General features: G+C 42.5%; 1 protein-coding gene across 1 annotated transcript; it reads left to right on the plus strand.

Moving 5' to 3' along the window:
• Positions 1–7,380: 7,380 nt before the first annotated feature.
• LOC116675448 (zinc finger protein 135) lies at positions 7,381–9,159 on the plus strand (the record flags this gene model as incomplete). Its single annotated transcript, XM_032507251.1, has 1 exon — positions 7,381–9,159. A coding segment is annotated over one exon (1,020 nt), but the record flags the coding sequence as incomplete, so codon positions are not given.
• Positions 9,160–12,346: the final 3,187 nt, after the last annotated feature.

The raw sequence follows: 12,346 nt of genomic DNA on the forward strand, positions 1-12,346 counted from the left end.
ACGGAGGCCACTGGAGAGATACCTGCTGCTGTACAAGTGGCTGATCTTTAGCTCATTAGATGGTCAGTTAGCTCCATCTAGTGGACAGATAGTAGAGGTCCATCATTTGATGAAACTCAGTACACAGAGACCTCAAACTGTTGACAACAACAGGAAGGTGACAAATGTGAAGGAGGATCAGTCATATCCTGATCATCCAGACAGATTGACTCTGCCTCAGCTGCTGTGTAGAGATGGTCTGACTGGTCGCTGTACTGGGAGGAGAGAGAGGAGAGGAGAGGTTGATATATCAGTGAGTTACAGAGGAATCAGAAGGAAAGGAGGCAGTGAAGACTGGTGTGTTGGATTTAATGATCATTCCTGGACTCTGAACTGGTCTGATGGTGGTTACTCTGTCTGGCACAATAAGAGAAAAACAGACCTCACTTCCTGCTCTGTCTCTAACAGAGTAGCAGTGTATGTGGACGTTCTGCTGGCTCTCTGTCCTTCTACACAGTCTCCTCTGACTCACTGATCCACCTCCACACCTTCAACACCACATTCACTCAGCCTCTCTATCCTGGGTTTGTGGGTCTGGTCTGGTTCCTCAGTGTCTCTGTGTCCTCTGCAGGACTGAGAGTCTCTCCTGTGGACAGAAACACTGACTGAAGACCAGCTGCTGAAATCAAAGTTCAGTCTGTTCACCATCACACACACTCTGCACTGTGAAGCAGATCTGAGACTCAAACACAACAACATTCATCTGATTTTATCTCTGGTTATCAACATTTGAACTGTTTGACTAAAACACTTCATGATATGTCACATCTAAAAATTAATCAACTTGTATTGGTCACTATTATGTCCTTTATACTTTCAATCATATTGTAAAATATTTAAATGTGGTAAACAAATGTTTCTATAAACAATCATCATATAGTCTAATGTTTCTAAATGCTTTTAATAAAATCTATATGTTTCACCATTTGTTCATTTGATCATATCATGATTTCATTCATCAGTTGTCTTTCTTTACTGGGATTGATACACCCCCCCCATAATAAAAAACTATGTACCTCAGTGCAGCCTACTCAAAATAACTATTATATTTCATTTACATACATAAAGACATTTGCACCATAAATTAATGCAGAAAAGACACAAATTGTTGCAGAAAATGAAGTGTCCCCCCCCCATGTTGAACCCAAGGTTGTGTCATATTTTCAACTCCTAATTAAAAGGTAAAGTTTGCGTCCACTAAAGGTTCAGTTGTTGTCTCTGACAGACTCAGATTATTATTCTAATAATATTATGGGATGGATCCCTACAGAGATAGAGCTTTAGTTAAAGAGTAAGATCCTTTTAGTTTAACATGAAACAGCCCCGAAATCACCATCACCAAAGCCACCAGACTCCATGTAAGTAATCACTACTTTCAGCGTGTATAGAGCAGCATATCTCCACCAGACTCCATGTAAATAACTACTTTTTTAGCGTGTACAGAGCAGCATATCTCCACCAGACTCCATGTAATAATCATCACTACTTTAGCGTGTATAGAGCAGCATATCTCCACCAGACTCCATGTAAATAATCACTACTTTTAGTATGTATAGAGCAGCAAATCTCAACCAGACTCCATGTAATAATCACTACTTTTAGTGTGTATAGAGCAGCATATCTCCACCAGACTCTATGTAAATAATCACTACTTTTAGTGTGTATAGAGCAAATATCTCCACCAGACTCTATGTAAATAATCACTACTTTTAGTGTGTATAGAGCAGCATATCTCCACCAGACTCTATGTAAAAATCACTACTTTTAGCGTGTATAGAGCAGCATATTGCCACTTATTTCAGCTTGAATGTGAGATACAACCTTAAGGGATAACATAATACCAGCGTAGCGTTTAGTATGAATTTCAAATTTTATGGTAAGCAATATTAACGTAGCGGGGAAACAAAGAAAGCGGAACCAATGTGCGGGTCTCGGTACCACGGGGCCCAGGTGACGGACACTTTCCTCCTCTTGGAGACGAGGATGGCGGTTTGTTTTCTCACTCTCTGATGCCGTAATTCTGCTTTCCAGGTTGGTACTCGGTAAAAATGACAAAAGACGGTTTCCCTCTGACGTGGGTGTGGGTGTACTGAAGCTGTGGTGGGTTAGTTATATGGAGTTATGATGTGTAAAGGCGAGCTACAGAGCCGCGTTTGTAACCGCGGGGACGGGTGTCGTAAACAATAGAGCTAGCGGCTAGCTAACAGGTGTGTATCGGGGTGGGATCACATGACAGTTAAAGACATGGACCAACAGGTCCCGTTGCTCTGGACGGAGACCAGTGAAGTCTATTAGAAGTCTTTCCCGGTGATGCTGAGCGTTACTGCGCAGACTCCAACTGAGCTTGAAGACGTAGAGTGACTGACTTGAGCAACCTGTCTGAAAGCTGTAAGTCTTCTGGTAGCTGTGCAAGAGAAATCTCAATCATTCCCAATCAGCAGAGACGGAGAGGTAGGTATATGTTAGGAGATAACATAGACACAGGCTAATTACTGCTAACCAACAGGCTAGTTAACATTAACATAGGCACAGGCTAAATACTGCTAACTAACATGCTAGTTAACATTAACATAGACACAGGCTAATTACTGCTAACTAACAGTCTAGTTAACATTAACATAGACACATGCTATTTACTGCTAACTTACATGCTAGTTAACATAGGGTTGTGTGTGTGATTCTGGGTGCTGGTGCTTCCAGTCCCTGGTAATGAATTATTTCGTGGTTTTTAACGTATCCTGACAGGATTGTTAATGTTTAAATGTTGTTTAACACTTAAAGAGAGTTCCTCCTAAAAGTTCTACAGAGTATTAGTAAAGGAATGTATTATAAGTTGAATTATTATCCCCAGGTGTATGATGGTTCAGGTTTTCCATGATGACATTAGTATAATGGAGGAGTTTTGGAGGTAGAAAGAAGAGATATATATATTATTATTGAAACTGTACAGTAAGGGTGATATTATGTTGGTAAGGACGAGACTATTTCTGGGAATTTGAGTGTGGAAGATTTTGCCCACTGAAAAATGGCGAGTAAAGAAATTGGTGTTACGGTTCTTAAATTGAAGTGAAACGTGTTTCCACGAGGGGAATGTTGTTGTTGAGGACTGTTTTATGCTTTTGTGTTTTGGAGAATTTGTAATAAACAGAGATTTGGAGACGAGGACGGCGGTTCGTTCTCTCACTCACTGACTCCGTGATTCTGTTTTCCAGGGTTTCTCCTATGAGAGTTAAGTAGTGAACCCCAATCAAGAAAATTCATTTGTTACCCCGGTTACTCAATTTGAAACCACCGCCTTGGGGCAGACGTCAAGCTGGCGACCGTAGCAGGAAAGAAGGAGGAAGAGGAGGAGGAGCCTGCAGTAGCAGTGAAGGAGGAAGAGGAGGAGTATGTGGTGGAGAAGGTTTTGGACCGCAGAGTGGTGAAGGGAAGAGTAGAGTTTCTGCTGAAATGGAAGGGGTTCTCAGAGTAAGTGTAAGTCTGTAATATTAATGCTTGGTGTTCTTATTCCATATACACACACATTCACACATACTTTCAACATAATTTTCGGCATCCTCAAAGTTGAAGGTTTGGTATTTTGACACTAAGGTGCAGACCCACAAATAACCTTACAACATGGCAACAGATAAAAGGAATAATCCAAATTAGCAGCTAGAGTGAGAATGTATTTCCTAAAAAACAAAGTGTGAGGAGATGTTCTTCTGTCTGCACTCACCTTTCCAGTGAGGAGAACACATGGGAGCCGCAAGACAACCTGGACCTGGACCTGATCACCGAATACCTGCAGACACACGAGGAGGAGGAGGAGGAGGAGGAGGAGGAGGAGGAGGAGGAGGAGGAGGAGGAGGTGAGTGAAGGAAAGAGGTTACTGCAGACTTAAGAGACCCAGGAATCTAATCTCAATATTAATGAACGCACACAGACGCCTTCACAAATGTCTTATACGATTTTTATAGAAACGACTCTGGACATTGCGATATGCACATGTCTGGTAGTCGGGCTGCAATGGATCACCAACCTCACGGCTCGGTTTGGATCAGGTTTGAGTCAAAGATCAGATACATTTTTCAGACCAGCACAAAAACGTTGTCATGTCAACAGACTTTTTGCTTTATCATTCCTTTCCCGTTTTCAGACTTCTTGAAGTGAAGAACGAAAGTCAAAACTATTCTGTAGCTCGCTGTCAACTGTCATGGGTCTTACTGCCTTGTTATCTTCAATAATGGCGTTTTTCCACTGCATGGTATCTACTCTAATCGCCTTTTTTGTTTTTTTTTGGTCCCTGGGACCTGCTAGGTACTTTTTTTAGTACTACCTCAGTCGAGGTTCCAAGCGAGCTGAGGCGATACCAAAAGGTGACGTGGAAACCTGCAGACTGCTGGTTGGTCAGATCACTGCGTTGTTAGCAGACCAGAGTGTGGAGTGTGAGTCAGAAAAACAAACGCGACATTTAAAAAAAAAAAAAAAAAAAAACAGACACCGACAGATTATCTACTCTCTGCACTATTCTCACTTTTCAACTTTATAATATTAAGGTCTATTAGGGGCTTAGGGTTAGGGTTGCACACCATTACTTTAAAAAAAAAAACAAGACAATATAACAAAGAAAAGTTTTTATTTAGCTTTTCAAGTACAGCATCAAACCCTCCCGTATTTCCCGGTCTTCTTCCTCTGCCCCCTCCCTGTGACAGTGTCCCCCCGGAAACACAAGCAGTACACAGCATAAGTATTATGGTGTGTAATCATGGTTGCTAAAGTTCATATACTTTATATAGCATATAGTAAATACTGACTGTAACCCTGAACACATTCAAATGTTAGCTAACGTTACCAGGAAACTTAACTTACCCTTTTGTGTCGTCATGTCGACGTCTGAACTCCGTCAGAATTCCCAAACTCCTGTTTGTTTTTTTTCAGTGGTGATTTTTGTTGCTTCCTTCTGCTAACCCTGAAACTAAAAATTTCTTCTGGCTGTGGCAAGTAGCCGACGTGCTGTTGTGAGTTGCGTTGAAAATTACATCATCATGCGTAGCTATGGTGACTAGCCACGCTGAGGCTTTACTCAATCTGCGATGGAAAACGGACGTAGAATGCGTTGAGTCGAGTAGAGGCGAGATGAGTCAAGCGGTTACCAGCAGTGGAAAAACGCCATAATAGACATGTGTTCTGCTACCATGTGGAAGGTTAGCCCAGGGGGGGGGGCAATTAATTTTTACAGGGGGCCGCATGAGCAACCCGAGCACTGCTGGAGGGCCACATCGACAATATTTCAATTAAATTTGGCCCAATATTATTTTTGATATAACATAAGATAAATATTAATAAAAATAATAATTTAATTTAACCTAACTTAACTTTATACAAAAGCAGATTGCTTTTGATGGTTTTATTTAAACTCTTAATCCTTAAATAATTATATTAGGCTATGTGAAATTAAAATAAGAAAAAAAACAATCATTGTATCAATGCAATTTATTTTTAACTTGTTCACTCTCCTCCCTTGCGTGCTCTTCATCAGACAGATTCCGGTATTTATCCTCGTGCTTCGTGTAGCGGCGATTCAAATTATAATCTTTAAACACAGCAACCTGTGCACCACAAATTATGCACACAGCTTTACCTTTAATTTCTTTTTTAGTGTGAGCGGACATCTCGGGGGGGGGGGGGGGGTAACCGGGCATCACTTGTCGCTGTGCACCTTCACTCACAGGTTACGCACGGACATACGTCCATAAATGACACTTTTCAAAATAAAGCAGCACAGTTGTATTGCACGCACGACATAGATGTTTTTTTAAATTTATTTTGTAATTTGTGATTGCCGCTGTTTATCTTAACTCACAATCACGAACGCGCATACGTCCCCACGGAAGTAATACAAATAACGCTTTTCAAAACAAAAGCAGCACCGTTGTATTGCACACTCGACATAGACATTTTTTTCATTTATTTTGTAATTTATGATTAGCCTCACGCGGGCCGGACAGGGACGCACAAAGGGCCGGATGTGGCCCGCGGGCCGTAAGATGCCCAGGTCTGGGTTAGCCCGTGTTACACACAGAGAGAGAGAGAGAGAGACAGCCAGCCAGAGAGAGAGAGAGAAAGACAGCCAGCCAGAGAGAGAGAAAGACAGCCAGCCAGAGAGAGAGAGACAGCCAGCCAGCCAGCCAGAGAGAGAGAGAGAGAGAGAGCCAGCCAGCCAGCCAGAGAGACAGCCAGCCAGCCAGAGAGAGAGAGACAGCCAGCCAGAGAGAGAGAAAGACAGCCAGCCAGAGAGAGAGAAAGACAGCCAGCCAGAGAGAGAGCCAGCCAGCCAGCCAGAGAGAGAGACAGCCAGCCAGCCAGCCAGCCAGAGAGAGAGACAGCCAGCCAGCCAGCCAGCCAGAGAGAGACAGCCTGCCAGCCAGAGAGAGAGGGAGCCAGCCAGCCAGCCAGCCAGAGAAAGAAACAGACCGCCAGCCAGCCAGAGAGAGAGAGAGCCAGCCAGCCAGAGATAGAGAGACAACCAGCCAGCCAGAGAGAGAGACAACCAGCCAGCCAGAGAGAGAGAGACAGCCAGCCAGCCAGAGAGAGAGAGAGACAGCCAGCCAGAGAGAGAGAGAGAGACAGCCAGCCAGAGAGAGAGATTATTGCCTAACCTGGATCTGGTCTCATCGTTAAGTATCTGATTGGAAGACCTCGATTGGAAGACCTCGGTGCCTTGGCAGGAGTGATGTGTAGACGCTCCGATAAATAAGAAGTCAACAACCCATTTAAAATCTTGAGAAATACGCTTTAATGGAGCGTGGCCAAAACAGGTGTGATGTGGTCCTGCTTTTTGGTCCCGGGTTAAAAGTTGAGCAGCTGTGTTCTGGACTAACCAACCAACGGAGGAATGACTGATCCAATCAACAACAAAGAGTTACAGTAGTCTAATCCAGACGTAATAATGCATATATGACTCTTTCTAAGTGATTGTGCAACAGGTAAGGCTTGACCTTAGCCCAAAGTCTCAGCTGGAAGAAAGTGGTTTTAACAACAGAACTAATCTGTTTGTCAAATTTAAAAGCACATTCTTGGCAAAAGGACGAATATTGGAGCCTAAAGAACATCTACACAGGCATTACCAACCAAACTACAACCAAACAACAATGTCAGTCTTATTTTCATTGAGACGGAGATAATTCTGATCCAACCATATTTCAGATCCCTCAGGCAGTTCAGCAAAGGCTGAAGTGTATCCTTATCACTGATTTTTACAGGCAAATAGATTTGTATATCGTCTGCAAAACAGGGTTTAAGAAGGTTGTTCACTAACTCTCTCTCTCGGTTTGTCTGTTGCTATAGAAACAGAGAAGAGGAAAGGGACCAAAATGTCACCACTGTCAACACTGTGACAAATCCTTCACAACATCTGGAACTTTAAAGATTCATCAGAGAGTTCACACTGGAGAGAATCTACACAGCTGTGATCAATGCGGGGCAGCTTTCACACTGAAGAGTACCCTAAAATTACATCAACACAGTCACGCTGGAGAGAAGCCGTACAGCTGTGATCTATGTGGTAACGCCTTTACTGATAATGACTTTATAAGACACCAGCTCGTTCACACCGGAGAGAAGCTGTACAGCTGTGAACATTGTGGGAAAACATTTTCTGAGAGCCGTAACCTTAAATCTCACCAGCGCACTCACACCGGAGAGAAGCCGTACTCGTGTGAATGTGGGGAAACGTTCTCTCAGAGCTGTAGTCTTAAACGACACCAGCGCATTCACACTGGAGAGAAGCCGTACTGTTGTGATATATGTGGTAGAGCATTTTCTGAGAGCGGTAGTCTTAAATCTCACCAACGTGTTCACACCGGAGAGAAGCCGTACTTGTGTGAATGTGGGGAAACGTTCTCTCAGAGCTCTAGTCTTAAACAACACCAGCGCATTCACACCGGAGAGAAGCTGTACTGTTGTGATATATGTGGTAGAGCATTTTCTGAGAGCGGTAGTCTTAAATCTCACCAGCGCATTCACACCGGAGAGAAGCCGTACTCGTGTGAATGTGGGGAAACGTTCTCTCAGAGCTGTAGTCTTAAACGACACCAACGCATTCACACTGGAGAGAAGCCGTACTGTTGTGATACATGTGGTAGAGCATTTTCTGACAACGGTAGTCTTAAATCTCACCAACGTGTTCACACCGGAGAGAAGCCGTACAGCTGTGATATATGTGGTAGAGCATTTTCTCAAGTTGGTAGCCTTAAATCTCACCGACGTGCACACAATGGAGAGAAACCGTACCGGTGTGATCAATGTGGGAAATCATTTTCTCAGAGTAGTAACCTTAAATCTCACCAGCGCAGACACACTGAAGAGAAGTCGAAATAGTCTGAACAAGTACATTAGCTTTAAATAAGCAAAACTACAAAGAGACTTATGAAAGTGCAGCTTCAAGAAAAAACTATAAACAATTACTACAGTGGGGTTTGAAGGTTTGGACACCCCAGGTAAAAATGTGTATTAATGTGCATAAAGAAGCCAAGAAAAGATGGGAAAATCTCCAAAAAACCTCAAATGACAGATTAGACATTCGTATAATACGTCACAAAAAGTTGGATTTTATTTCCATCATTTACACTTTCAAAATAACAGAAAACAAAGAAATGACGTCTGCAAAAGTTTGGGGCCCCCTGCAGAATTAATACCATGTACCCCCCCCCCCTCCCCCTTCTTGTAGCCAGCCAAGAGTCTTTAATTCTTGTTTGAGGTATCTTCGCCCATTCTTTCTCCAACAGTCTTCCAGTTCTTTGAGATCTGTACCTGGATCTGGTCAGTCACGCACTGCTCTTTTAAAGGTCTATCCATAGATTTTACATTATGTTGAGGTCAGGAGATTGTGAAGGCCATGGCAAAACCTTCAGTTTACTCTTCTTGATGTAATCCACAGTGGAGTTTGAGGTGTGTTTAGGATCATTATCCGTTTGTAGAAGCCATCCTCTCTTTAACTTCAGCTTTTTCACTGATGGCATTGAGTTAGCGTCCAAAATTTGCTGAAATTGTATTGAATCCATTTCTCCTTCTACTCGTGAAATGTTCCCTGTGCCATGAGAACGGCTGATTGTATTCAGGGGGAGGTTTGCGAGCTTTGGACTAATTCTGGGATTTTTAACCCATGTATAATCATTTGTTTTATTAATTTGATCTGTCTTCTTAAATAAACTGAACTGAGTTGAACTTTGACATTTATTTTCTTCTTATTTTACAGATTTATTCTTTTTTATGACACTCTTATGACATCATACTTCAGTTTACCACAAACATTTAACATCAACATACAGCTGGAGATACGTGGTTTTCATTGGATAAGAAGGTAAAAAACCTGAAAAGTAACTAGAAACTCCCCTTCAGAAAATGGCGTAGTGTTGTGGCGATGTTGTGCGTCCATGTTTGGTTAAAACCTCGGTGCTCTGTATCGACCTCTCTTTCTTTCCCATGAGCTGATGTTTTTGAGGGATAACAGCTGATTCCCGTCCATGTTAATGTCTCCCATTCAGTTCTCAGCTCGCCGCCACAGGGGTCAGACCGTTCTCTTAATACATCCATGGGTCCAACCGCTCCCTCACGTTACACTTCTTCTACTTCTTTTTAATTGCGCCTTGCAACCAGAGAAGAAGAAGCTGCATACGTTGGCACAAAAAAGAAAGCCCAGGTCTTGTGTAGTGGTTATAGACGGTGGGATTTATTATTTTTCTAGCTTTCAGTTTTCATTAGTCTAACTTCTTTTTACTCAGTAACAATAGGATTTGTAATGTAGCAAAATACAAGCCTTCACCTTAAAATCAAGTACATTTTAAAAACTACTTGAAAACTACACAACAAAACTGCTCAATACAGTAACGTAAGTAATGTATTTTATTATTTTCCACCTCTGCCAATACCTCACTGTCCAGTGTGTATTAAATGTTCCAAACTGAGTGAACAATGTGAATTTCCCCTCACCGGATATACGTATAAAGGGATGTCTTTCTTCTACATCTGTGTTACTTCTTGACATTAATAGAATAATTCTACAACGTATGAATTTCAGGTGTCGATGTGCATTTGATCCGATGATGGCGTGACGTCTTCATAACTTCAGAGTCAGAGAGACGTCAGAACCAGTCCAACCTGTTCCCAGAGCCACTCGGTGTGAGAGAAGTCCTCCATCAGGTGATGGAGTTCTACTATCTGTCCACTAGATGGAGCTAACTGACCATCTAATGAGCTAAAGATCAGCAACTTGTACAGCAGCAGGTATCTCTCCAAGTGGCCGCCGTGTGACATATACATCGACGTGTACTTTTACATCTAGCTTTTAATACTGTTGGAGCTAAATCCTGCTCCGGTCTCAGGGTTCAGTCAATTAGTAGTCAGAATCTCAGATGTTGATGTGTGAATCCTTTTTATTAAGTAGAATATTCTAGAGACAAATATGGAGTCAAACTAACCCAGCTCTCCCCCAAATTTGTCTGGCACTTTGGCTCTAACACCCCTAGATTTATCCACTAAGGGTGGGGTCTCCAGGTCACAGTGATGTGTTTGTGTGCTTATTCGTTATCTTTTCAGTTGGAATGTGACTGAAAGTTTATGACCCTCAGTTCAGGACTTGCAAAGCAAAAGATCAATGAGCTGTTAAAGAGGGACTGAAACCAGACTCAGGATGCGTCCCTAACAATCAATTACTTCCGACACATTTAGGAGAGGCTGGATTATAATGGAATCTACCAGACCACCTTATCTTAGAGAAAAGGAGTATTGCAAACAACTTAATGCATGACCAACATGTCTTCTTTTATATTGAAATAATGCTTTTGCCTTTTGGCTTAAATGTATAATCTATATTGCAACTCCCTCACAATGTTTAAACACATATAACATTTTAAATTCCAGCAGGTGGTAATGAGTTCCAGGGATGGGGAGCAGAACAGCTGAATGCCCGCCGCACCAGCTACCTATGGAAGCAAATGGTTTGATTCCATGGTGCAGAGACGTGCCTCAAACTCATTAAGCCTCGCCGCCAGAGCAGCGAATATACTCCATTTATTACATGTACCATTGTCACTAAAGGAGGCAGAGGAATAGCTAAACATTTGACACACAGAGCAGGAGAGAGCAGGAGAAGGACAGAAATAAGCCATAGCTTATGGCTAAACTGGAGTGTGAACTGTGTGATCAGAGGGAGTCGCTGTAAAATAATGAAACTATAAGTGCTTGAGTATAACTAGTGTTTAAATACAATCAGGCACTCAGCCACCAGACCTAAGCAATAAAGCAGAGGTGAGTAAGATTTTGCTGGAGCAAAAAAATATTGTCCGTGAGATTGGAGCACCGGAAATGAGACAATACGCTTACCGTAAACATCATTTCTTTGTATGTTTTTGTCAGACCCGGCTGGCAGAATAACCCAAACGCAGACAAGGAGAAGTTCAATGAGAGTTTATTGATACTAATCCGTGCACCAGATGACCAACCAAGGTGAAACAGAGGGAAATGCTGTGACGGCAGGTGAGTGAAGACAATCCGGGGGTGAAGAGTGTTGACGGTCCGTAGCAGGAGAACTGGAGGTGAAGACAGAGAGACAGACGTTACCAAACACGAAGACAGACACGGAACAAAACGACGACAGGCAAAAGTCAGATGAGGCGCCAAACACATACTGAGAAGACTAACGATCCGACAGGGACTGGATGTCAGGTCATGGTATAAGAGCTGGTGGTGATGATGATGAGACACAGGTGGGTGCTGGTGATTAGGCTGAGCAGGAACAGGTGATGGTGATTAGGCTGAACAGGAACAGGTGATGAGTGAAGGAGGCCACACCTCCCCAGGTTGCATAGCAACAGGAACAATGATGCACAGACAGACAACAAACAGGATCAGAGCGGGGGATGCCTGACAGTTTTGACATGTGAAGAAATTGACAATAAAGCAGACTTTGACTTTGATCACGTCACAAGGTAACAAGACTTTGTAAATGGCGAAATCCATCGTCAGCCCACTAAAATGACAATAACAAGCGTGGGAGCAGGATTGGTGTGGATCGCGCCTGAGTAAGCTCTAATGGCAGGCATTAGCCGTGAGGATTTAACTTCCTTTTTTAAACTGGTCTCACTTGTAATTTGTGTTGAATGCAGTGGTAATATGTTCCAGTTTTCTTTATGGCATTCATTTTAGGTAACTCACTTCCCTAATGTTGAACCTTTTTGTGATAGAACTAAAAACTCTTCTCAAGTCACTTTGATTGTTAAACAAACAACAAGTATTAAACTTGTAGAAACTGTAGAGCTTTTTCCCT

This window comes from Etheostoma spectabile, unplaced genomic scaffold (genome assembly GCF_008692095.1).
Source record: "Etheostoma spectabile isolate EspeVRDwgs_2016 unplaced genomic scaffold, UIUC_Espe_1.0 scaffold00001883, whole genome shotgun sequence".
In the NCBI taxonomy this organism is placed as follows: Eukaryota; Metazoa; Chordata; class Actinopteri; order Perciformes; family Percidae; genus Etheostoma; species Etheostoma spectabile.